Here is a 24,425-nt window from a genome sequence, read left to right on the forward strand (position 1 = left end):
GCATTTTCCCAGTGACACCCAAGTGGTCCACGTGCTGTGTTCTGAAGTGCTAAAATGTGCTGTGGAGCTTTTCTGTTAGTTAACATTTACAGGCAGTGCCATTAAGAAAAGGTTGCAGAGAAGCATTTGTAGCATCTTAGCCAGGAGTAACTTGTGTTTGTGAAAAGGGCTTTGAATGGATGGTTATTAATGTGGTCAGTAACAGTGTGATGTGTTCTGCAAACACTACCTCTGTGATCACAGTTAGGAATGCAGTTCCATGAACATCATCCTGCACAATCCTAGAGAAGAGCTTTTGGCTGTTGTCTCCCCACCCATCCTTTCTTCCCATTATTTTGTTTACTTGGACATGTAAGAATTTGTGGCAGCAAATTTCTGCTGTCCTTTACACTAGTACAAAGAGACTGCAATCACTGTAAGTCAAACACAGCAAGTGCACTAGGGGTCTGCTTTTTCCACTGTCCCAGAGTGCTTACTCCTGCTCTACCTTTGCATTAGGTGTAGGAATCACAATGTTGAGGATGAGTCTGATCAACAAACTGATCTGATTGAAATTCTCCAAAGGAAAGAATATAGACAGTCTCCAGATAGAGCAAAGTGCCAGTCAGACTAATCTAGAATTCACCCATTTGTAGGGGTGTGAGCAGAGACACTCTCCTTTGCTTGTACAGATGGCAGCTTCTTCCACTGGTCATGAAACAACATCCTCACTTGACAATGTGCCTACTGCTGTCTGCCAACAGTCAGCACAGCCTGACTTGGGTCACGTGGAGTTTGTGTCTGGTTTGTACATTAATCTGTACTGGTGGTTTATCTGGTAATGAGCAAATCAAGTGTTGGTTGGTCACTACTGATAGATTTAATGATAGCTGGCAAGCAATTGCATTGTTGAGAGCAGTGAACTACGTGTTCATAAATAATCAACTGTCTAGTTCCAAATGTAAATCAAACAGCTACTGTCTCTGTAAACTAAAAACTGCCTAAATGACTCTCCTGAAAGCCTGATAAACATCCCACAGATGATTAAGTGAAAGCATGCAGCTGACTATTCCTTAATGATTTTGCTATTTCTGCAGAGGTCCTAAATATATACTTATAAAAGAGTCCATGCTGAACACACACACACACACACACAAGCACAGACATTTCCCAAGTTGTGTATGCCCTTGCCTACAAGTTTATCAGTCATACACCTCATATCCTGAACCCCTCTGCAATGCCAGGCTCTGGCAGCAGCTCTCTAATAGCAAGCTCAAACCAGAGCCCAAGGTTTGGCCCTGTCCTCCTGTCAGGGCTGCAAGAGAAAGGGAACTTTCTGCCCTCTGTTCCAGCAGCCTGAGCCTGATGACACTGTGTGCTTGCTACTACAGACACTGAAATCATGGGGCAGCTGCTTTTATTTGCTACATCATAAGGCTTTGCTGCTGTTAGCATGAACCTGTGCTTAAGCCTTTTTGAGGTGGTTGCTCACTGTGACTCCTTTGTAACATTTTTTCTCATACTTTTATATTTCTGTTTGTTTATCTTCTAGTTGTGTGATTTTTTTTTAAAGACACAGCTGGAGAAATAATAAGTGCTATCATTTTGGCCTTTGTGGATTTCTGCTGCAATAGTGATTTGGACTTCTATTTACACTCTGGTGCACTATAAGGCACCTGTCAAGCACAGTTTTCAGGCAATTTCTATGGAAGTACAATAATCTTGTCAGTCCTATATAAATAAACATGTTTACATTGCAATGTTGATATGTACAAGGATTTACCTTCCACACAGCACATCTCAGCCAGCCTTGTTGGTGCTGTATGAGCTGCTCTGAGGCACTCTGCTGCAGAGGGCCCTGGAGAGCAGCTTTGGCACTTATTCCACACTCATCACATCCCTCTCCGGAGGGGATGAGGAGGTGACAAAGCAAACTGTGCTGACAGCTAGGGGGTGGCGAGAGGAAGTTGTGAGGATTAGGGATGGGAGGAAGGGAGTAAGCAGCAAAGGTGATAACAGGGAGTGAAATTGAGCACTTGTCTTCCTTGCATCTCCTGAGATGAAGGGAACAGCCAAGAGGTCAAATAATGGGAATCAAGGATGTGTGTATCACAGGTGTGGAGACTGCACACAAAGACTACAGATAAGAGCACGGAAGACTAAAACTTCATTCTGGTTAAGTCAGATTTAAGTATATGAAGGTTATTGTGTCTTAGGAGTTTCACTGCTTACTCTCCTGTGAAGTGGCAGCAAGTCCACTGGTATCTGAAAATGTAACTTTGTACCTGGATTGCTTATGCAGAAAAATGGGCAGGGGTGAATTGTAGACTGAGTACCAAACTTTCACTGGAGATGAATTTTACCTGCAAGATTTTTTCTGCCACAGAGTGAATAGTTTTTGAGAGAATTATGTGAGTCAGGTTTTGAGGCATCATCTTATTATCACATTAGAGGAAATACAGAAGGCACATTCTATTTTAATTGGGCCAAAAATCCCAGGTAGTGCTAAAATTGAAATGAAAACAAAACAAGACTTTGGTTGGTGAATGCATTTTCCTTGGAAAAACTGAGTCTACTTTCTACTTAAAGAACTGTAAAGAAAATATAAATACAATTACCTCATTGAACAAAATTTTCAGAGGGAAAAAAAGGACATGTTTTTGACATGTCATGTTGACATTTCTATCTTAGAACATTGCATTTCTGAAATTTCTCTCCTTATGAAATGTTAATCAGTGGATAAGACTCCATATAAGATTGTGTAAATTCACACTGAATGCTGTAGTTTAAGACCATTTTTCATAAAGATCTATTTCCCCTTGGGTAGGTAAGGCTAATATTCCCCTATAATTTACTATGTCATTGGTAGAAGTGTAGATTAACTTACTGAATCCCAATATTTGAGTTTGGAAAAAAACCCCAAAGCCTTTGAAATACATTTTTCTGACTTGATATAATTGTACTGTGCATTTGTTTCAGGAAACACTGAATAAATCGTTGGCTATAATTGAAGACTGCCAAGTATAACTAGCATAATACAGTAAAAAAGAACAAAAGGAGAAAAGCTACCAAACAGAAGTAATAATAGAACAAGATGGTGACAATGAAAAGCTGTGGAATTAGAGTCAATATATAGATATGCTTTATGGAATCTCACATTGACCTCTCAATTAAATGTAAAATACACAATGTAAAATACCATGTACAGTTGACATAGAAAGAAATTTACCTTTATTTTGGGTGAAAAGTACTAATTAAATGTTTTAAGCAATAGTAAAAATATTCAAACTAGATATTTTCCTATTTGGTTATTTTACTCAACTTTAAGTGAATAGAATATTCCATTAATCTCGGTGATTAGATCAAATCTGCTAGGAAGGGGGTTCTGGTTTCAGGTAACATATTAACAAGTCTTATTTAGAATAATATTTTACACTTGGTCATGTGATCCTTAAAAATGACAGATTGAGATTCACCCACAAAGTTGGTTTGTTTTTTTTTTTTTTTTTTTTTTAAATTTTTCTATCCATCTGCTTTTTTGCTTCCTTCTGCTTTACTTATGCTGTGATTTCAGAAATTAAATCTTCTTATTTCAAAGTAAAAATAAAACTGGGATTAGCCATCTAATCTGCGGGGATACCAAGGCGCTCAGCCTTCTACTTGCTGGTTTTGAAAAGATGAAATCCTGAAAAATGAGAACTAAAAGATAACTTACTGAAGAGGAGTAACAGAACTAAGTCAGAGACTTAGAGATGAGAAGTAGAGTTTAAGTAATAGTGATTTGAATTTCTGGGGTAATCAGAAGCAACTCAAGTCACTTGCAAGGGACCCAAGTGAGAAGAGTTTGCTTAGCATTTCCTTAATGTGAAGACATGGGTTTATCCTTTCTCTTGTTAACAGGAGACCAGAGTTCACACAGTGTCTCTTGCTGGTTTCAGCTCTGGTCTATTACACCTACACCAGAAACCCCCAAACCAACCAAACTAAAAACCAGGCAAAGACGGCACGTTTCAGTCACAGGTATTCCTTCACCTGTAAGAAAGGTGTATGGACCTGTAAACTGCCATACCTAAAGTAAGCAATGAGTCTCTAAGAATTCATGTAATTCTTTAGACATAACAAAATCTACCAGAACAGTTTGAGGCTGTTATTTCTCTAACACCTGTTTCTATCTTTATCTGGATAATCTCCATGACAATGTCCCTCATCGTGTTTACTTGCTTGTTTTCTAAGAGAAAAGTGTTAAATGGGGGGCAAATTGAATCAAAACTTATTAAAATAAAATCTACAGAGAAATAACATCACATGTTATGTGTTTGGAGTGACTCAACTCCATCGCTACCATCCATCTCTTTTGGACATAGAGTGAATATTTTTACAAGTGGTCACCATTAAGTTCCTGTTGGGCTTGAGGAAGAAGGATTTTTAAGGGCCAAAGCACCAAAACTGAGATTCCCATGTGGCTTTTAGGCAGTGCTGCAGAGTAAAGCCCTGATATTTGTTGGGTATCCTAATCTGCAGTAGTTGATGTAGACTGAAAGTTGAGGGAATAATTCAAGAGGAGAGAGAAGGTAAACATCTCAAATGACAGATTTCTCAAAGTCATGAAGTGATAACTTTGAGAGCAGTGAAGTCCAGAGTCTGAGTTACAATTGCAGGTGGTGAGAGTGTAAGGAAGAAAGATGTGTTGAAAGCAAAGGTCTGTGTAGGGAATTAGAGCAAAGAAAAAACCCCATGGGTGGGACAGTGTGCCATTTTCTCAGTGTTTTCAAGTCAAATAGTGAACCTGTTTAGTCCACAGAGGAAGAAAGAAAGGGTAAAATCTGCAAGGAACTAGAGAAAAGGAACGGTTGAAGAAGGGACTGGAGGTTTTCTTAAAATTTGGGTGGAAGAACAGGAAGAAGGAGGAGGAGGAATGAGAGGATTGTGGACAGTAAACTGTGGACACTGAGCATGGATGAAGTAGCAGGGAAAAGGTTTCAGAGAGCCAAAGAAAGAGACTGGGGGCAAGAAGGCAAATAGATGGAGGGCTGCCAAAATCCTTTAACTACCCCTGACCCTGCAGGCTTTCTTCAGCATAGACACGGGTGTGTCTGCTTGGGAAAATAATTAATGGGGTTTTTTGAGAGAACAAAAATCTTACTGAGGTAACAATTAATTGGCAGCATTACATACACACAGAGGTTTGGTAAGCAAAAAGAAATACCTCCAAATGAAAAGTGTGCAGTGCTCAGCACTAAAATCCTGTAGTAGAAAGTACTGTTAAATTTTAAATCAACAAATTAAGACGTGTTGTTACTCTAAGAACAGTAATTTCTGTGTGTGAGATGCTCCTGCAAACTGCCTGACCCTGTGTGTGCCTCACCTGTCACAGAGGGGACAGAGAGAGTGCTGGGATTGCAGGAGAAGGATCTTGGTTTTAGATCAACCACTGATAAGGGATACAGAGGAATAGAGTACAAAAAAATAGCTTGCAATGGGTTACTTTGTATTTTGATCTTAATGTACTAATACAATTAAACCCAGGCTGGCAGAAAGGAGCTATCACTGAACACTTGATTTCAACAAGTTCCTTTCAAGTCTCTTTTTGACAAATAGTTGCCACTATTATAAAAAGAAAACAAAAAGCAACAAATTAACTATCCTGCTTCTTCAGGTCTGGTTAATTGGCACAACTCCATAAAACTGAGCAGTGCCTGGAATCAAACTCATGGAGCACATCCTGTTACTCAGACTTAGCCAGTAGAAAAGCCTTGCATAATGGATTTTCATTGCAGCAGCTCTGTGCTGAATATATCCTACATGTGAAGTATTTTTGCCCAGAAGTTAAAAAGAGCTATTTTTACATGCAATAAAAATATTTCAAAATATCCAATTCCTCACCTTGTATGGAAAAAAAAAAAAAGTCTTTAAAAATCTACTTAGCATCTTGCTTCAGTGGTTTTCTTTGAAACTTCAGCTTCAAAGTGCACTATTTCTTAATGCATCATTCACATTTGTTTTATTAACTTTCTCACCTTAGCTAACAGGCTTGCAACAGAAAAGTATATTTGCAGTACAAAGTCAAGTGTGTGAGGGAAACTACTTTGAGATTTCTTTTCCCACAGTAAAGCATCCGTGTATTTTCTCCTTTAAGAAAATTTCTAAAGACAATTATTACACATTGCAAACTCATTCTTTTTATTACAACACCATTACTAGAATGGTGAATTCTTGATGGATTTTCATGATTGCAGGAATGAGATAATAATTTCCTCTTCTGAGTGTGCAAGACTGTGAATAAGGGAGTATTATTAATTGATTGAAAAGCATGCGTACTACCTGCTGCTCAGTCTCATCTCTTGCTGTTAGTGTTCCCTTAAAAACCTTTCCCTCAAAGGAGTGAAAAAATTGAGATATTTTCCACAGAAATGTTTGATAGTGTCATTTCCTCTCTGTGCTGCTGTAATATTAAATTGCTGCCATAGACCTGTATCAGTTTCACAAAGACAGTTTTATGTAACTGATTGCAAAAAGTAGCATGAAGCTGGCTGCATTCAGATTTCAAGATACATTTCTATTTATATCCATAAAAATATAGACACATGTACTGTCTAAATTGTAAGGAAGATACTTTTAATTAAGGGCTGAATTTTTCAGCATTTGATGTTTGAACAGTTAAGTAAAGGAAAAGTTTGCCTTGACATAGAAAGTATTTTTTTGTGCTTGCAGATCCAAATTTTTACTGCGTGCAAGCTGAAAATTTTGGTTTGGCCAGTTTTTTTTGCTGTCTTAGTTTTGTTTCAATCAAAGCAGCACTTGTGGTAGGGAGACACTAAAAAGAATTTGAGCGTAAGATACAGTTCTGATCTCTAAGATTATTTATGCATCCTTGGTCCTTTATTTTATAGCTTGTTATTAACTTAGCTTATGCTTTTTCTGTTTCATTAAAGCAGAGAATTATTTACAGTGATACTGGTAACACCTGGTATCTATAAATCTATTACTTATGTTAACATCCAAGTGCATCATCAAGTGAATATAGGTATGCCTGGAAAAACATCACTAAAGAGTTTAACTCAGATTCACTGATATGAAAGGAAGCTTCTAACTAAAAAACCCCTGTGGAACCTGTGTTCTGTCATGTAGTTTCCCAGTGTCAGGTATCATAAAGAATCTATGAGACAATACTGCACAAACACACTTCTGCAGAGTTCTTGGAAATATTTATTGGTTTGTTCCTACTAAACTGATGAAAATCCCCATCAGAAAATGACCTTATACCTGTCAGTTTTAAGTACTCTGCACTTGTTAGAACCATGTTTAAGAAAGTGCAGGACCATATTGCAAAAGTTAGATTTCACCAGCACAGTGCATGGCAAACACCTTCAGTAAGTGTGCTTACTGTGCTTTTAAAACAGAGTTCTGAGTGCTTCAGAACTTGCAAAACTTCAAATAGAAGTGTTACCCATGACAGTCATCCTTAAAACACACTAATTCTTTTCATGAAAGCTATAAGGAAAAAAATACCTATTTCTTTTTTTATTGCAGTAAAATAAGATCTGATAATAGCAGTTCCCTTTAGCAATTCTGGTGCTTCATTTTTAAGCACCCATCTATACCCTACATAATAAGCCTTCAGGTCTGAAATCTAACAGGATTTCACATATATTGAATTGGCAAATCCCAATAAAAAACCTCCATATTCCTTTCCTATTTTGAGGCTTTCTTTGTAGGAAATATATGAGGTGTCCTTTTCGAAACAACAGATTTCAATACATGTAAGTATTTTTCTTCAGATTGGCTCTGTTTGTACACTTAATACCTTTTCTTGATTCCAACATCAATAAATAGTAAACATAAACATTTACAGCTCTTGGCATGCACGTAGTGAGAAATCCAGCTCATACTTTCATTTGTGAAGTGATTATTTCTGCCAAATCTGGTTTTTAACATGAAAGAAAATTTGTAGCTTTGAGGGTGCAAGGTAATATTGTTACTATAGTAAAGTGTGGCTGTGGGGTTAGAATAACATTGTAATTAGCAATGGGAAAATGCAAGAAAAATGAGTTAAGTGGCCAGAGCACAGAGAGATTGGTCCCAGTGTTTTACAGCCACCAGCAGTGCTCTGCATTAGTGTCCTTGACAGGAATTAGGATTTTCCTGCTATACTTTGTATTACATTAAAATGTACTTCTCAAATTGCATCTTAACTGAATTATAACAATGCAGTGAGGACTTGGGGTATTTCAGGATGATTGTTGCAGTTTGAAAGATTTGAAATTTTTTTAGTGACATCACTGTTTAGGTTTAAACTAGTGATGACCACTACCAATAGTGTGAGTTTTAACACACCACTCTGTATTTTCAGGACAAAAATATAACTTCAATAGTTTTTGCTACAGGTGCATCATGTATTTGTGCATTTTTAACACAGCTGAAGTAAGAGTCAGTAAACATAAGACCTGTTCTTTTAGTATCCAAAAGCAGCTTTTCATGGAATATTCAATGCCAGCTACCTGCACTGAAAAATTCTGAAGCTATTAACTGACTGCAAAACCAAAATCTTTACATTCATCAACCATTTCTCTCCCTGTAACCACTTTGAAGGAATAGCATTTTAATCCTTCAGCTTGACTTCCTTCTGGTTAGGGTGGACTGTCTTTTACAGGAAGATAAACCTGAAGCACAAATTGTTAAAACTACATTTTCAATTTACACTATAAGTAGAGAATAAACCCAAATCTATTCTGTAGGCCAGGTGGTCTGCATGTACATATCCTATCACCCTAATCTGCGTGGTGGGCCATTTTGTAAAAACCATTTGCTTGCAATCAAAATTCAAATATCCTGCAACAGAGTAATCAAGTTTTATATAAGTGTATCCCAAGAATTTCACTCCCTCACTTGAAACAACCTTAATAACCTGTACTAATTTAGTCCAGAAAAATCTTGTTCAAGCCCTTTACCACTGCTGCTACAAAATGTTCTGAATATTTCAATGGGGGATCAGAATTTATTTTTTGTAGGTTCCCAAAAACCTTCTTTGCTAGGTTGCACTTCATAGTGGGAGAAATACAGAAAAGAACAAATACTTGAGGTAAAACATTAACCATTTAAGGATTGTAAGGAGCATTCAAGTAGAATGAGGGCTCTCCTTAGAAATAAAAAGTAGTCTTGGGAAAGATCAGTATTTAGAGATTTCTCTCCTAGCCAGAGACTCCTTCAGCCAGTCATATTTAACTTAGTAAATAGCAACCCTCAGGAAACAAAGTGAAATATTCTCTGATAGCCAGAGTATCAGGAGAGTGCATTGATTATAGATGTGTGATAATGTATCTCTGCAAATGTAGAAGGCCACTACAGTTTTTACTAAAGTTTAAAGAAGTCAGGGGATAGAGAAGGAGCCACACAAGTGGCATTAGCAGCATTTGTGATCCATTTTGCCATGGAAACTGCTGCACTGTGGGATCCCAGCTTCCTGTGAGCACAGGTTTCTAAGAAAAGCCAAGCAGACAGATGTTAGAAGGCCCTCAGAGCAGTTCATAGTGCTGGTGATAGGAGGGTGATTAGCTCCCACATGCTCTTCCCTCTTCATCCTTAAATCATGGCCCACTGTTAACATGTTGCTGTTTCATGATAAGTGGTTACTGAAATTTTCTTATCAGAATGCTGATCAACTCAGAATGTGTTAAAAAAAAAACCAAACCCACCATGCATCTTTTCAATAACATCCCTTACTTCAATAGCTTGTGCCACTTTGTTTACCTCTTGAAATATATCCTTGAAGATTAAGTATGTACACGTAGCATGTGGCAGCTGCCAAATCATGGGAGATGTTTCCCACTAAAACTGTCACTGCATTAATGGCAGTAAGTACCTTGGAAAAAAGATTCTTAAAAATAAGGTTGTGTTTGTGCTTCCTATGAATAGGAAATAGTGTAATTGCCATCCTATAAGAAACACTACAATAAAACACAACTAAGGCAATGACTAGTTAAAATTAACTGACTTCACTGAGTGAATCACAGAGCCTTCTTGTTATGACCCTGTCCTACAAAGTGATATGCCTAAATTTCTGGTAGTAGGCAGGCATGAAAAGTCACATTGCCTGAGATGTCACCCATTCTAAGCCCATAAGTAAATAACCCATCAATTCCAAAAGTGTATGGAAATATCTGGTATAGACAACTGTTGGAGAGACACTTCAGGTAACAGTATGTTGTACAAAAATTGTTTCAGCAAAAGGCTTCACATGCAAGAAGGGAAAAACTAAAGTGAGGATTTTGCTAGAAGAAAATGACTACATATAAAACCAAGTAGTTGAAGTACAGTTATGTGGTGAAAGACTGCTGAGAAGAAATGCTGAAATAAAGTTCAAGCATGCTTATGAACAGAAAAAGTACATGCAGCTGTGCAAAACATGATGATCTACAGAGAAAGGGAGACATAGGGAATGAACTCACTGGTGTGATGTTACTTTATTCTTGAGCAATTCTAGATCTTCTCCAGCTGAGCCCTGGCTGCTCAGGAAGGCACAGATGTGCTGGGGTAGAGATTCATTGCTGGGGGACAATTGGCATGGGGAGGGAGAGTCAGTAATTTGGGTAGAGCAGGGACTTCAGTGAGAATGAGAGTGATGCTGCTTTCATCTTCCAGCAAGCACTGGAGCTCCACAACTCTGAAGAGCCCGAGGTTTTCTACAGAACTGCTACACACCTCCCTCCCTGGCCAGTCCCTGCAACAGTTCTCTCTTCTAGACTGTATAACTATTGCTTAGGCTGAACTGAGGGACAGAAAGATGAAATATATCCAGGCAGATCTGAGGGAATGGAGGAAAGATGCTCCTGTTGCTTTAATAGAATCAGGAGGAGAGTTATTTTCTGTACAATATTGCGTGAGTGCAACATAATTTTGCTTTCAGCTCTCACTGTTTCTTGGTGACAAAAACACAAGTTCAGAGAGGGTGGTTTTGTTGGCTATACAGGTGATGATAGGTGAGTACAAAAAAGTGGACTGAAACATGAACATTCAACAGAAATGTGAACAAGACAGAAAAAAGAATGATCAATAAAATGTCATTTTTACAGGAAAGGAGTTAAACTGAGATGGGAGGCTTAACCTGGACATCAAGGAAATCTTCCCTATTAACATGAAAATAGGAGAACAGTCATCCAGTGAAAATCCCAAAAGCATAGAGCCTTCTTATTTTCCAGTGTACATTGTTTGAGGCATGTAAAGGGGATAATGAAAGGTCTTCTGCTTGGTGGTGGTGTTCTTTTTTTTGTTTTGTTTTTTTTTAAACTTTCAACATTAGTCATTCAAAGCCAAGTGAGCTTTTGGCTAAACACTCACTATAAGTCTCTCCAGTTTTATATCAAGAATAGATGATTAGAGAAATAAATTATTATGAAATATTGATTTATTATCTTTCATAGCCAATCCTAATACTTTCTTTTTCTATTATTTCAGGGTGCAAGTTGAATTCTATATGAATGAAAATACATTTAAAGAGAGACTAAAGCTCTTCTTCATCAAAAACCAAAGATCAAGTAAGCAGTTGTATTAATTTCTGTTAAGCATATTTGTGATGCTTTTAAGTAAAATCAAATTCAGTTGAAGGCAACTGTGAAGTTATTAATTTTCTTCTGAGTTAAAATATTAAAACTTGAAAATCATGTGCTCATGCAGGATCAAACAATTAGTGATGTCATGAAGTGTTAAATACAATCATGATTTTATTTCTGTGTCGTGATCAAGTTGACTGATTTGCAATGATCTGGCAGCAATGCTCATTGATAAGTCGTGACCTTGTGACTAGGAAAGCAAAGACACTCAGGATGGTAAAGGAAAAAAGCTGCAAAAGTACCCAGCTTTTTGAAGTTTTAAGTATTCCTAAAATTTCAAACTATCTGCACTGAAAAAAAAAAGTTTGGAAAGGAGACTGTTGGGGATGTGGTACTTCAGAAATGTAGTCCCTGTCATTAGCCTACAGTCTAACTTAACTTTTAGTCTCAACAGTACAGTCTAACCTAAATATATCTTCATTGATATATGTGCTTAACATCATCGGCCATCATGGAAGAAAGTAATGTGGAGGAATCATTTTTTCCTTTATACAGTTAAAATTGTTTCATGGTTTTGTGTCTGGAAAAATAAAAGAAAGAAATTTTTTGATGTCCCAGTCTGAAAATACTGGGACACAGACAAACAAAACTGGAGAGACTAGATCAAGCCTTTAAAATTAAGACATAGCAAAAAATCTTCAATCTGTAAGAGCTAGCAATAAATAAATACTAGCTTTATATCACAGAACTTGTTGGCTAAGCTTCTTTTACTTTCCAAGTGTAGGAAGAAAAACATTCTCTAATATGAAAGAGAAAAGAAAAAAAGGCACCATGAGTAACAAGAAAAATCGCCAAGCCAAATTAGTCAGTATTAATAAGTGCAAACACTCCTTCTGCTTATGCAGATCTTGGTTCTTGTCCAAATACTGAGAACCAGAATCTCCCCAAGGAAAGCCTCCAAAGAGCTGCTGCTGACACTGTAACCTGCCTCTCAGTACAGTTAAGTGTACTCATTCAGTCTTCCACTGAAACAGGAGGAGTCTCTTGCCCAGAGGTACCAGGGAGCTGATAAACAGTGATAATAGATTTTAGACAGCCTTCAGTGAGAGCACTAAAAACCTTCCTTCACATACTAAAGATGGACTTGCTGTCATTGAGAAAAAAATTGTCAGTAGGATCAGAAAATGTTTTGGATAGTGTATCTAAGTCAAACCTGTTTCACCAAACAGTTTTTGATAATATCACATGGTTTTGTCAACCAGAGCACTCTGGTCTAGAATTTATAAGCATTTTCTACAGAATATTGTCCTGATCTAAATCACATATGGGCCAGTAACTTGAAATATCAACTGTTTTATTAATTATTGTCGTTGTGTAAACTGATAAAACAAGCTTTAATTTGTGTATCATGTCAATCTAGTTTCCACTTAATCTTCTGCAAGCAAATGTCTAATCAAATTCCAACACTGTATAAAAAATATCTTACAAAGGTGTCACTCAGCACCCTCACAACAAAAAATTAAAAAGAGAGAAAGAGAAAATGGCATAGTCATACAAGCATGACTTGCTTGTAACTTGCCAGGACCACACACTGGATTACTACAGCCAACAATAAATTTCAAAGGGAAAAGATAAGTGAAGTTTCAAGTCAGTAAAGAGGGGATAAGGATAACTATCACTCGCATATGAACTATTAAGAGCATATTTTGGCCCAGCTCCTAAAGCCAGCTGCCACTGAAATAATTTTGCTGAAAATCAGCAATATTATTAGTGACTTATGGGAAAGGAATAATGGGAGGTAATTCTAAAATCCTCACCTGGTATCTGTCACTCTGTTTAGACCAACTCTCTAAATCTGACATTTAATCTAAAAAAATGTTTGCAAGGAGAGCATGAAGAATTTATAATAAAAGTGAAAGTCACAGTCAGAAGTGATAAAACATAGTGTATCACTCTATACTTTAAATGCTTGCAAAAATAGCAAATACTTATTTAAACTGAGAAGGAAATGTTAGGATTGGACATGGTTATATTTATACACAAAACAAATAGATTTTGAAATGTTATTATCAATTGTTCTTTTAAATAAGACAAGAGTATGTAACAACATTCTTTCACAGACACAGTGAAATTGCATTCCCAGTAAACAATATATAACTGTGTAACAGTGCATGAAGGGTGGAGCTGAACACAAGTTTCAGGCACCACTCATATTCAAAACAGAGATATTCTGTGCCAATGACCCTGCTGCTTAAGCAATCTGGCTCTGAATGGAGGAGAAGAAATCAAGTCAAGCAGACGATGTTGATCCATTGACAGCATGTGAAATACAGAACAAAAATAGACAGGAAGCAAACAAATATGAAATGCTTCCTTTGTACCAGAATAATGATTGAAAACCTGTTTTAAATGCCTTCTGTAGTGTTTGTGCACCTCCTTCCCACATTTGAAATCCTACATCTCCATGATAGTGGAAAACATGCATTGTTTCCAACTCACAAGAGAATCTACAGCTATGAGGCTGCAGAATCTTTCTATCAGAGAAAAATTGCATTTTTTAGGCCTGCATTAATTGCCCAAACTTCAGCAAGGGTGGCTGCATATGTCACTAATGGCTGAGGCACATAGAGCAAGGAGAGGTGACCCAGGACAGACTTAAAGCCTGTTTTTCCTATTTATATTTTAGTAACTGACCCAATCACCTATGCTTCAGAACCTGTACTTTGCCTTGCTTTATAAACAACCCCAGCCACAAAATGCACTCTCTACTGGAGCCCTTAGGTGCAAACACAGCTGGTTTGAAAACCCTGCCTCCCATTCTGTGGGAAACAGCCATTCCTATGGACATATCCAGAGCCTGATATCCAGAGCTAAAGCAACTCAGATCTGAGAGTTAAGGGTTTAAGGCAGCAGGCTGAACCATCAGTCTGCTGTATGGATGTACCTTTTAATCAGAAAAGAACCATTTTCTCTTGCCATTTAAACCAACATATAATTTCAAAAGATGATTAGAAACCAGGCCATTATCAATGCAAAAAACAAGTGTTTCACACTGAGAATAATGTTTACAGAGCTAAAAAGCAGGAGAAAAACAACAGGCTTCTGTACTTGCCCAAGAAAGTTAGACAATACAAAATTGGTAGGTTTTTTGTTTGTTTATGTTTAGGGGCTGTTTTAAGCTTTATCTGCTTTCCTAGTAGCAATAGCCTGGCAACCAATAGAGCAATCATTCATATTCCAGCAGACTTCTACAAAAGGCTTAGGACAAACAAATAAATCATGTTTTCTTCATGTTTCTCTTCTCTTCTCTTCTCTTCTCTTCTCTTCTGCTTCTCTTCTCTGTCTCTTCTCTTCTCTGCTTGCTCGTCTCTTCTCTTCTCTTCTCTTCTCTTCTCTTCTCTTCTCTTCTCTTCTCTTCTCTTCTCTTCTCTTCTCTTCTCTCTCTTCTCTTCTCTTCTCTTCTCTTCTCTTCTCTTCTCTTCTCTTCTCTTCTCTTCTCTCTCTAGGTCTGAGAATACGATTATTCAATTTCTCTCTCAAGCTCCTAAGCTGTTTCCTATATATAGTTCGTGTGCTCCTGGATGATCCTGCACAAGGACTTGGATGGTAATGTTTGAGGTTTTTTCCTCATTTCTGCTCTCAAAGCATTATTTAAGTTATAAGAAATAAATTACTAAATACATGAAGGATTTTTTTTGTCTTCCAGATATTTTGAAAGAATTACAAAGCTGCTCTTACATTGTGAATGGAAATAAGAACTAAAATAACAGTATTATTTTTTCCCTTTACCACTAAAATAATCCTGGCTTTCTCCTTAGATACTGTGCATCAGATGTAATTGTGCAAACATATATTTTAGATGTGTTATTACATGACATTTCTATGTAAAATTGCAAATGTCTGATTCCCAGTTTATGCAACAATTCTTTTCGGATTTGGCTTAAATTACTTAAAACCCCAGATCCCAGAAATGGACAGACAAATATGTGAAACTGAGCTTTCATGCAGATGATATTGATGATCATTTTCTAGCCTTCTGCTTTCTCTAAACACTTCAGAACAGTGAGACCAAAGGTACATTCTATACTCACAATGATTTATGGGTATAATGAATGATGCAGCACACCCTGAATTGCCAGTATGGTATTCTGTATCACCCTATTTTTAATATGTTACACAATTAATCACCAAATGTAGAAGAAATTGCAATTTATTTAATCCTTTACTTCTGTTGTATTTATATCCTGGGAATGTTTAATCTCTTCAATTTTTAATGCTAATAAGCATCACATTTTATTAATATACTGCCTTTCACTTGGTTTGATTCTTTCGTCCTTAAATGCTGAAAGAAACAAAGCACATTAAAAAATACTCAGCTTAGGATGATAGAACCAGCAGTCTTCACACAATTTTAGGCAAGGGACAGACAGAGTTTGATTTCTAATTTTAATATTTGGATATCAGTTATATCTAGGAAGGGTAACACCAAAAAAATCTAGTGCCAGAAGAAATACTCTACTTTGCAAGAATGAAATCCAAAAGAAAGAGAGGTTAAGAATATTTGCTTTATTCAGCAGTGCATGAGAGAAGGATATGTGAATAGGAAGTACAGAACTCACATTTGAGAATTTTTTTGGTCAAAATTTATTGTGAAAAATTGTAAGTTCTGAAAAAGGGCTGTGAAGAAATTTCCCTGAAAAACAAGATCTGTAAAAACAGCTCTACAAATGCCTTAGAATGGCTCTTCAATAAGAGGAAACAAACACTAAAGTTTCCAGAAGAAGTTGTGGAGAAGAGGGAATCCATCCTTAGAAATTCCGGCATATTAGCAACTCAGGGATTTAACATTTTCCGTCTAATCATGGTTTCTGGCATGCTGCAGTTCCTTCATTATGAGACCTCTGGTGAGCCCAGCTGAGTATACTGTACTGCATGGATGTGCCTGGGTGTGCAGGACAGGTTAGAATATCAGACCTTGTGCCAAATATACTTTATGTGTATTTATGTGCCAAGATGCCAAATATACTTTATGTGTATTTATGTGCCAAGATGCATATTCATATACATCTGCAGACTGCTGAATGCCTCACACTTCTCCTGGCATGTCCTTCAATCCAAGTGTTTTACAATTCACCAGAGAGTGTATTTATATTTTCTATACATGTTATTCCCTTACATGGTGTTGTGGTACATCTAAGAGAGTAGTTGGTGTTTTCTGTCTCTGAATAACATTTGTCTGCTTGAGAAGATTCAGGTAAGTCCTTCTGCCTGCTTAACTATGGCCCTAATCTTAGAAGCTGTGCCAGACAAACAAATGGCACCCCATTAATGCCCTGGAGATCCTGAGGGCTTGATACCAAAACTCCTGCTTGAATGCATTCTTGAAGATGTGGTGATATGAAAAAAAATAAAAAATTTCTAGGTACTGTGTCACAGCCTGATGAAAGAAACTACTCGGCATGCTGAGAGTGTGGCCACAAAAAATGTTTTCACCTGGTTGATTTTAAAGTGACAAATCTGGGAGGAATTCTTTTCATCAGATTTATTTCCTGTTTTTCAGAAATGCCTGCACAAGGTGGTGTCTTTCATTTACTCCTTCAGGCACAGCAGGTGTACAGGAAAGAGCTCAAGACATAAAGCATCCTTATTAATGGGTGCAGTTCAGCACTGTCCCACTCAGAGCTGGTACATATACAGTTGAGATCATATACATAAACAGCTGCAGATCCCTTTATTTTCTGCTGACCTTGCTTGCCAAGGATGAGCAAGGATGTTTGTCATCATTTACAAATGATATATTCCCACATCCTTATATGACCATGTGAAAGGAAGATTTGTGTCAGCAATTAAAGGCAAGATAACATCATGTGTATAATGGCCAATATTTTTCCTTGGGTATCACCAGTTTTGCCCTTGAAATACTGCTGCATGCATCTCCAGCCCTCCTCACATCCTCAGAAGAAGTCAGCAAGTGTAGTTTGCTGCAGTCTTTCCTGTTGAGAATGTGCTCTTTGTATCACAGCCTGTCCATGGGATAGGATTTCTAGGGTCTCTTGATCTTCACTATATGTTGTGCACTTAGTTCATCTTTACAAAGTATCATTTCAGTTGTCTTCTTCTTAAATTTGAAAAGAAATCTTCAAAAAATGTAACCTGGAATGCTTCACACTCCTTTATCTACAGATATGGAATACACACAATACTTTCTAAAAGTTACTTTACTTTTAAAATGTCTGTATTGATTGCCTTGGCTTTCAAACTATTGCATGCATTTCATAGACCAATTAATGATGTAATTAATATCCCTTTCCTCCCATGTGTTTTTATGACTGTGTTCCCACACACATTTGCTAATGGAAATGGACTTTGCATGGATGGTATGGCAACTATCAGTAAGGAATTAAACCGGAGTTGTTCCAATCAAAACTACACACCTGGAACAATTGATTGGTGAGTTCCTAAGTTAAAACAGCAACCCAAAAGTCCACAGAATGGTGGGAAGGGAACGCAGGAGGACAAATCCATTTCCATTGGGAATGGTGGCTTTTTAACATATAGTAGGATGTTTCTATTACTTACATTTCTGAATCTACAAACTGCATTTAATATTTTAATTGTTTCTCTTGATTGCAAAGTGAACTGCTGGACTGGATGCATGTGAGATCTGCATTCCATCAATGCTGATACCTTGCAGAAATAAAAAAGAATGCCCTTAACTTAAAAAAAACCAATTCTGAGTAGCAATAAATGATTAACAGGAAATTATTGTGCCATTGAGAGTGTCCCATTCCAGTGGGGCTGTATCAAGTGCCTATTAGCATTGATGGGATTCTTCCAAGATATCACAGCCCCTAAGAGTTAGATACCATTTATATCATTGTATAGATAGCAAATTGTTCACACAAAAGGATTGTCAGTTTCCCACAGGAACCTAATGATTTGCTGTGGATTTGAAATACAAGACGTGTCAATACTTAATAGGTAACTGCTGATTTAAGGTTTTTATTACTGAGAATTTTTTTCAATAAGTCTGCTCTAATTTCCATTCACATGTACAACTTTTTTGGTTTGTTTTGTTTTTTTGGAAATACCAGATTATGATTAATTTCATATTTATTTCCCTACTGTAATGAACAGGTCTCCCATTATTTGGGTGAATCGAAGCTTACCTTTATGGGGATTACAGGTAATATGTAAATGACAAATTCAGTTATTTCCATGTAACAACTGCAGATGATACTGATTTACAGAATTCTAGCAGTGTTAAAGGATACTTGGAAATGTTGATGTCAGCAAGGACAAGGAAATCTTGAACACCAAGTACAGCAAAAGCATAAAGATCAGATGATCTGTACTGATTCTCCCTGTGAAATGTGCTTTTTCATTAAGAAAAAACTTACTACTTAAGCTTCCAGATAGGTTATACTGTTATATTCTCTCACCATGACTGGTGCAATCCCAATGCAATGATTGCACCTCTGTGTAATACACAATTTTATAAGGGAAGAAGCCCTGGAAAATACTGTAGATAATGCACAGTTTGAATAATTTTTGACCTAGCATTCAGATTATTAAATGTAATTTAAAAATACTGAGATATTTATTTTTCTATGCATGCAGTCCTTTGCTAATATGTCTGTTGGGTAAGGGTAAGAATTTACTTGAAAATAAAGCCTGAGTTTATCTAAAATTATTAATATATCAGCTTTGGAGAAGCTGATATATTTTGACTGCCTATTTTAATAATTTTGTATATTTTAATTATTTCCCAAATCATAGCATCTTTTTTTACTTCTAGATAAAGACACTGTGCACCCTTCAGAGTTTTCAGCTGTAGGGAGCATTAATTTAAAATCCTGAGGCTTGACCTCAGGCTCCAGCTGGTAGAATCCATCTTGATGGAATATCCCCATGATACACAATAAAATACAAATACTTTCTGTGCAAAGAACATCAGTAAATTCTTAATATCCATAAAGTATTTTGTTTTACTATTTTCATATCTGACTATTTAACTATTTTAAACTATTTAATACACGCACTAATGACATAATCTAATTGGAGGCTGGTAAATTGAGCTCTGCTGCATTTAAATCTTAAAATCAATAATTATTCATCTGTAAAATTTTTATCTGCTTTCAACTTTCTGCATTATACACAGTAAGAAAAAACAGTTGCTATTCCACACATTCACAACATCTTCACAAGAAAGTAAAGAGCTGACTGAGTTTGCTTATTTACATCTTCTTTCTCTCTCTGTCATGTGGGAAGATTTTGGTACTGTTTAGGAATAAATGAAACTCAGAAAAATAACAATATCTAAGCTTCAAGCAAAATGCTCTTAGCTGAGAGAGTTTCAGAGGATTTGTGGTAGAGCTGTTTTATATAATCTTTTATTTTCATTGTAATGTTAATATCTATTCTCTAGAAGCTGGTATTAATACACATTTTTTTCACTTCACTTAAGGTGTCTGTGGCTGTAATAAGTCTCTTTGAAACTCTGTTGCTAAGTTATCTAAGCTACAAGGTAAGTACTCTTTGTTACTTTAGGCAGAATTCATTAAAAAATAATGAGTTAAATGTTTCAATATAAAGTTTATGTACCTGTGCCCATGCTGGTGTACAAGCAGGGAGCTGAGAAAAACTCACTTCTCCAGGATGGCATATTGTTGCACAGGCAGCCCCTTTCCCAAATTTATGAGCAAACTCTAATATCTGAAGAGTGGAAGTCAGCAATTAAATGCTCATTATTTTCCATTGTAGTTTGAAAACTCATTCTCAAAAGTGACCTTGATTTTTGGACACTGATTTTAAGTTGTGCAGTTTAATTTGTCTGTCCATAATGTATTGGACACAATTGTCATAGATTTTAAAGCTGTAGCTACTCAATACATATAATTCAAGGTTTAGCCCTCTAAAACTGTGCCCAGAAAAACTAGGCCAAGACAGTACTTAAAAAAAAAAGAAGGATATCTACATACTTGTGTAATTCATCTGTGTGATGCTATGGGAACATCTTTTCAAAATATCTTGAAGTCATATGAATACAATGTATTTTTGTATTTGCATTCTCCTTTAAAAGTTAATTTTTTCTAATATAATTATTCAGTTTTCTTCATTCCATCTTCTTCTGCTCTATCTCTGCATTTTTAGTATCTTTAGGAGAAAAACACTAAAAGCATTTGAAATCATTTACCAAAGAAAATATGAAAGTATTTGGTTTCTAAAGCTGAAAATATCTTGGGGGATAATTTTTTTTTCTATTTTACTTTGTATTACTGACACTCAGTAGCTATCAGAGCCACTGCTGAATTTAGAGACTTGTATTTCAGTGTGCTTACTGAGTGGTTATGGCATAAATGTTTTCCTTAGTGCCCAATAATGCTAAGAGGCTTGCAGTTGTCTGCTGTCTAAAAATTATTCTTCTTAATCCTTGGAGCATATATTATTTAAAGGTTGGGGTTATAAGTGCAAATCAATTATGGGCAGAAAAACTCCAAAATTTATATCCTGGTGTCTAAACAGTAAAGGGAAATCACATTTTGTGCTGTTCCTGAGTTTACTGGGCAGCATTTTATCCTCATCCATTCTGCTTCTGATTTGTATCAGTTTCAGTGGGTACAAAAGATGAATTCTTGGCAATTCAGCTTCCATGAGAAGTCACTCATCAGAGTGTGATGGATGGAAAGCTCCACTACCCTGATTTGCTGCATACACCTGTCACAGAAGTTGAGGCAATGTTGTGATTTCACTCCCCTTAAGAGAAAGAACTAAGGGATTAATCTGAGGAACAACAAAATTTGTCAGTCACATCAATCCACTTGATGCAAACACCTCCTTTCCTCTGGTCCTGTTTTCCTAGTTTTATGTGCACCATTCTCTTGAAGCTAAGAGTAGTGTTATTTCACCCACTGAAAGGCTTTTCTGCACAGCCAAGGTGACCAAAAGTGACCAAAGGTGCCTTGGTTCATGTAAATCTGTGGCAGATTACTTATTTTATGGAAATATTTTCAAAGCTTTCACCATTTAGTTAACTAACTTCTAAGAGTCAGAGAATTAACAAGTGTGAAAACAAGAAAAAGATGATTGTGTTTGCATTGGAGTGCTCATTGCTATGATTTCACAAATAACCTGTAAAATTAATAAATAAGTCATTTGAGAGAATACTCTGAGAGACTGACCTTTCTAATACCTGGTCCATTGGCATAGAAGAAATGATTCAACATGCAGAGTAGTGAGGGCAGAGTAGCATATCATGCTACTATGATACAGTGAATTTGCATTTTTTATAGTTTTTAAATGGAGAGGAATGCAAAGGATGTAGCACTGTATTGTGATGCTGATCACTTGGATCCAGCAATGGAAGGTTTACAATCTGCATTCTCACAGCCTAAAGTATCACAGGAAGGTTTGTAATACTTGGCCAGAATTCTGAAAGATGTCTGCATCAAAAACCTCCATTGTCAAAAGTTACCACAGACATCTGGCAATCCTGCTTATGCCTGGTGCTCAGGTACTCTCAGGGCTTTGAGCAGCACCATACATTCTCACTGCAAAAGGCAGTTTTGCAGAACTCATGATGCATTTATGCATTTCCATGTGGAAGCCAGAATCCTACAGCTGCACACATCCCTAATTACCTGGAGCCCATCCATACTGGCACTTTGCCTGCACAGTTAAATTATGTGGCATTTCTTCTCTGTAATGCAGAGGAGGAAACTCTTAACATTAAAAATGAGGAAATTTGTGAAATCACAAAATGGTTCAGTTTGAAAAATCAGATTTGATTTTGATTTTACTCTTCATACAAAACCCTCTCAGTTTGCAGCCTCATGATTTCACTTGTATGTCTGACTCCAACCAATTGCAATTACATGGAAGACAATAATCCCTGTCCCTGAGGTACAGTGGCTTCCAGATGTGGAGAGTTAAAAATGGAGAAAGAATTACATATGATATGGAGGCTGTATTTCATTTTCAGTGGCTGTATCAGGTGGTTATTTTTTCAGGGAAGATGAACATGTTATTGCAACTGAAAATATAATGCTCTACTGCAAATTCTTGTAACACTGCCATAGTATGTGCTGCACTATTATTGCATTACCTATGATGGAGTTCTGCTACACAGCATTAGTAAAGCTGTAAGTCACTGAAGTTCAACTTCCTTTTCTAATATGTGGATTTTCATCTCAACATTTAATCAGTCACAGCCACTGTGTAGATTTGGAGGAAAAGTAAAATTATCCCCATCCTGTTGCCAGCAGTAAGCAAATTAAAAGATCAATGCCACTTCACTGAAATATGTGGGAAGACCTCTCATTTCATAGAAGCAAGATCAAGTTCCAAAAAGCCCTGAAGTGTTCAGAACAACACTGTTCTGAAGTGTTGGTGGCAGAAACAGAGAACTTGATATTATAGTCCTAATCAAATATTAAACATTTGATTTGTTCCTTATTTCTCTTGCCAAAACTGTTGGAAAAGAAAAACAATACAAAGTAAAGATCAGTGATAAATGCAAAGGATGAAAAGAAGGAGATTTAAAAGTATATATCTTTTACTTGGGAAGTATATTATGATAGACTGTAGGAAAAAGGACCCAGAGTGATCTATATCCCATATTCACTTTTGTTACATGCGTTTAAATCTGAAATAAATGATATTCCTGAATTTCAGATGTGGGAGAGACTCCCTGGTTTCATTGGGACATCACATGTATTTCTTGTCAGAAATTTGTTTGTAAGCTGACTGTGATATTGTGAGGTTTTTTTCCTTTTCTTTGAAGGGAAATATCTGGGAACAAATTCTGAGAATACCCTTTCTCCTGGAAATAATTAATGCTGTCCCTTTCATCATCACGGTAAACATATTTGAATTAATACATTTGCACATTGCACTTCTGTAGCTGCACAAACACTCTTACTTTTTAAAAATAAATTTTATTCTAATGTGAATGATGAGTTTGTGCCTATGGGAACAGAAATTTGCCAACAAGAAGAAGACAGTTTGCTGCTGGAGTAGTCAGACAGATAACTTTCCACTTCTTCCATGGGCACAATCAAAACCAAAACCCTCTAACTCACACTACAGCACAATCAATAAAATAAACCAGATGGTTGCAGAAATGTAAGAATCACTCATGTCTGCAGTGAAAACTGTGTTCCTATTTTATCGAATTATCTTGCATGTGGTTAATCACAAAGGAAGACAAAAATGTTATTTAAAGCCAAATCTCATGCTAGAAACACATTAATAGTAAGTATTTTTCCCAAGTGTTTCATTGCTGCTTGAATAGTAAAGCTTTATCAGAAAAGCTCCTAATGAATTTGTTAATTCCTCTTGCAGATTTTCTGGCCAGTCCTAAGAAACCTGTTTATTCCTGTATTTCTAAATTGCTGGCTGGCAAAGCATGCTTTAGAAAATATGATTGTAAGTATGCAAAGGAAATAAATATTCTAGAGTTGTGGGTTTTTTTGTATATTGTCTTTAGTGGGATTTTGGCAGTACAGTCTAACCCTAATAGGAAGCTAACCAGATCTGTATTTAGATTATCCAAAATGGTCAAGCATTACTAAACTGCTTTCTGCATCAAAATGAGAAAAAAGTAAGACGTGCAATGAAATCTCAATTAGTATAAATTGTTACTGTGCCAATAAAGGAAATGGCTGTGGATGGTTCTTTTGCTACTCTGCCATTCATACACAATTGCAGGGAACTCAACTGTTAGGCCATAATTGGGCCTTGCAGCCTGTAATTTGTAAGCTAGACATGAGCAGACCTCAAGGCAGCTTGCAATAGGATCAGAATTGTGCTGGGATGAAAAAGAACTACTTAAATAATCACAGCATCACAGCTGGCCCTTCTGCACCTTCTGTATTATCAGCAAACTCATAAGTGCATTTG

The 24,425-nt window shown here is 36.6% G+C and overlaps 1 protein-coding gene across 4 annotated transcripts in view; it reads left to right on the plus strand.

The window, feature by feature from the left end:
• The window catches only part of KCNT2 (potassium sodium-activated channel subfamily T member 2), a 112,727-nt gene that overhangs the window by 17,057 nt on the left and 71,245 nt on the right, over positions 1-24,425 (plus strand). For 3 of the 4 annotated variants that reach the window (XM_050977595.1, XM_030226508.2, XM_030226509.2), the window contains exons 2-8: positions 11,431-11,510; positions 15,032-15,131; positions 17,919-17,975; positions 18,663-18,711; positions 19,993-20,052; positions 23,308-23,382; positions 23,868-23,951. In XM_050977595.1, the coding sequence (XP_050833552.1) occupies positions 11,450-11,510; positions 15,032-15,131; positions 17,919-17,975; positions 18,663-18,711; positions 19,993-20,052; positions 23,308-23,382; positions 23,868-23,951 (486 nt within the window). In that variant the 5' untranslated portion in view covers positions 11,431-11,449. The remainder of the gene's footprint in view (positions 1-11,430; positions 11,511-15,031; positions 15,132-17,918; positions 17,976-18,662; positions 18,712-19,992; positions 20,053-23,307; positions 23,383-23,867; positions 23,952-24,425) is intronic. The other variant, XM_050977594.1, reaches the window with a different exon arrangement.

The sequence above is a fragment of the Serinus canaria genome, chromosome 8 (assembly GCF_022539315.1).
Source record: "Serinus canaria isolate serCan28SL12 chromosome 8, serCan2020, whole genome shotgun sequence".
Lineage (NCBI taxonomy): Eukaryota > Metazoa > Chordata > Aves > Passeriformes > Fringillidae > Serinus > Serinus canaria.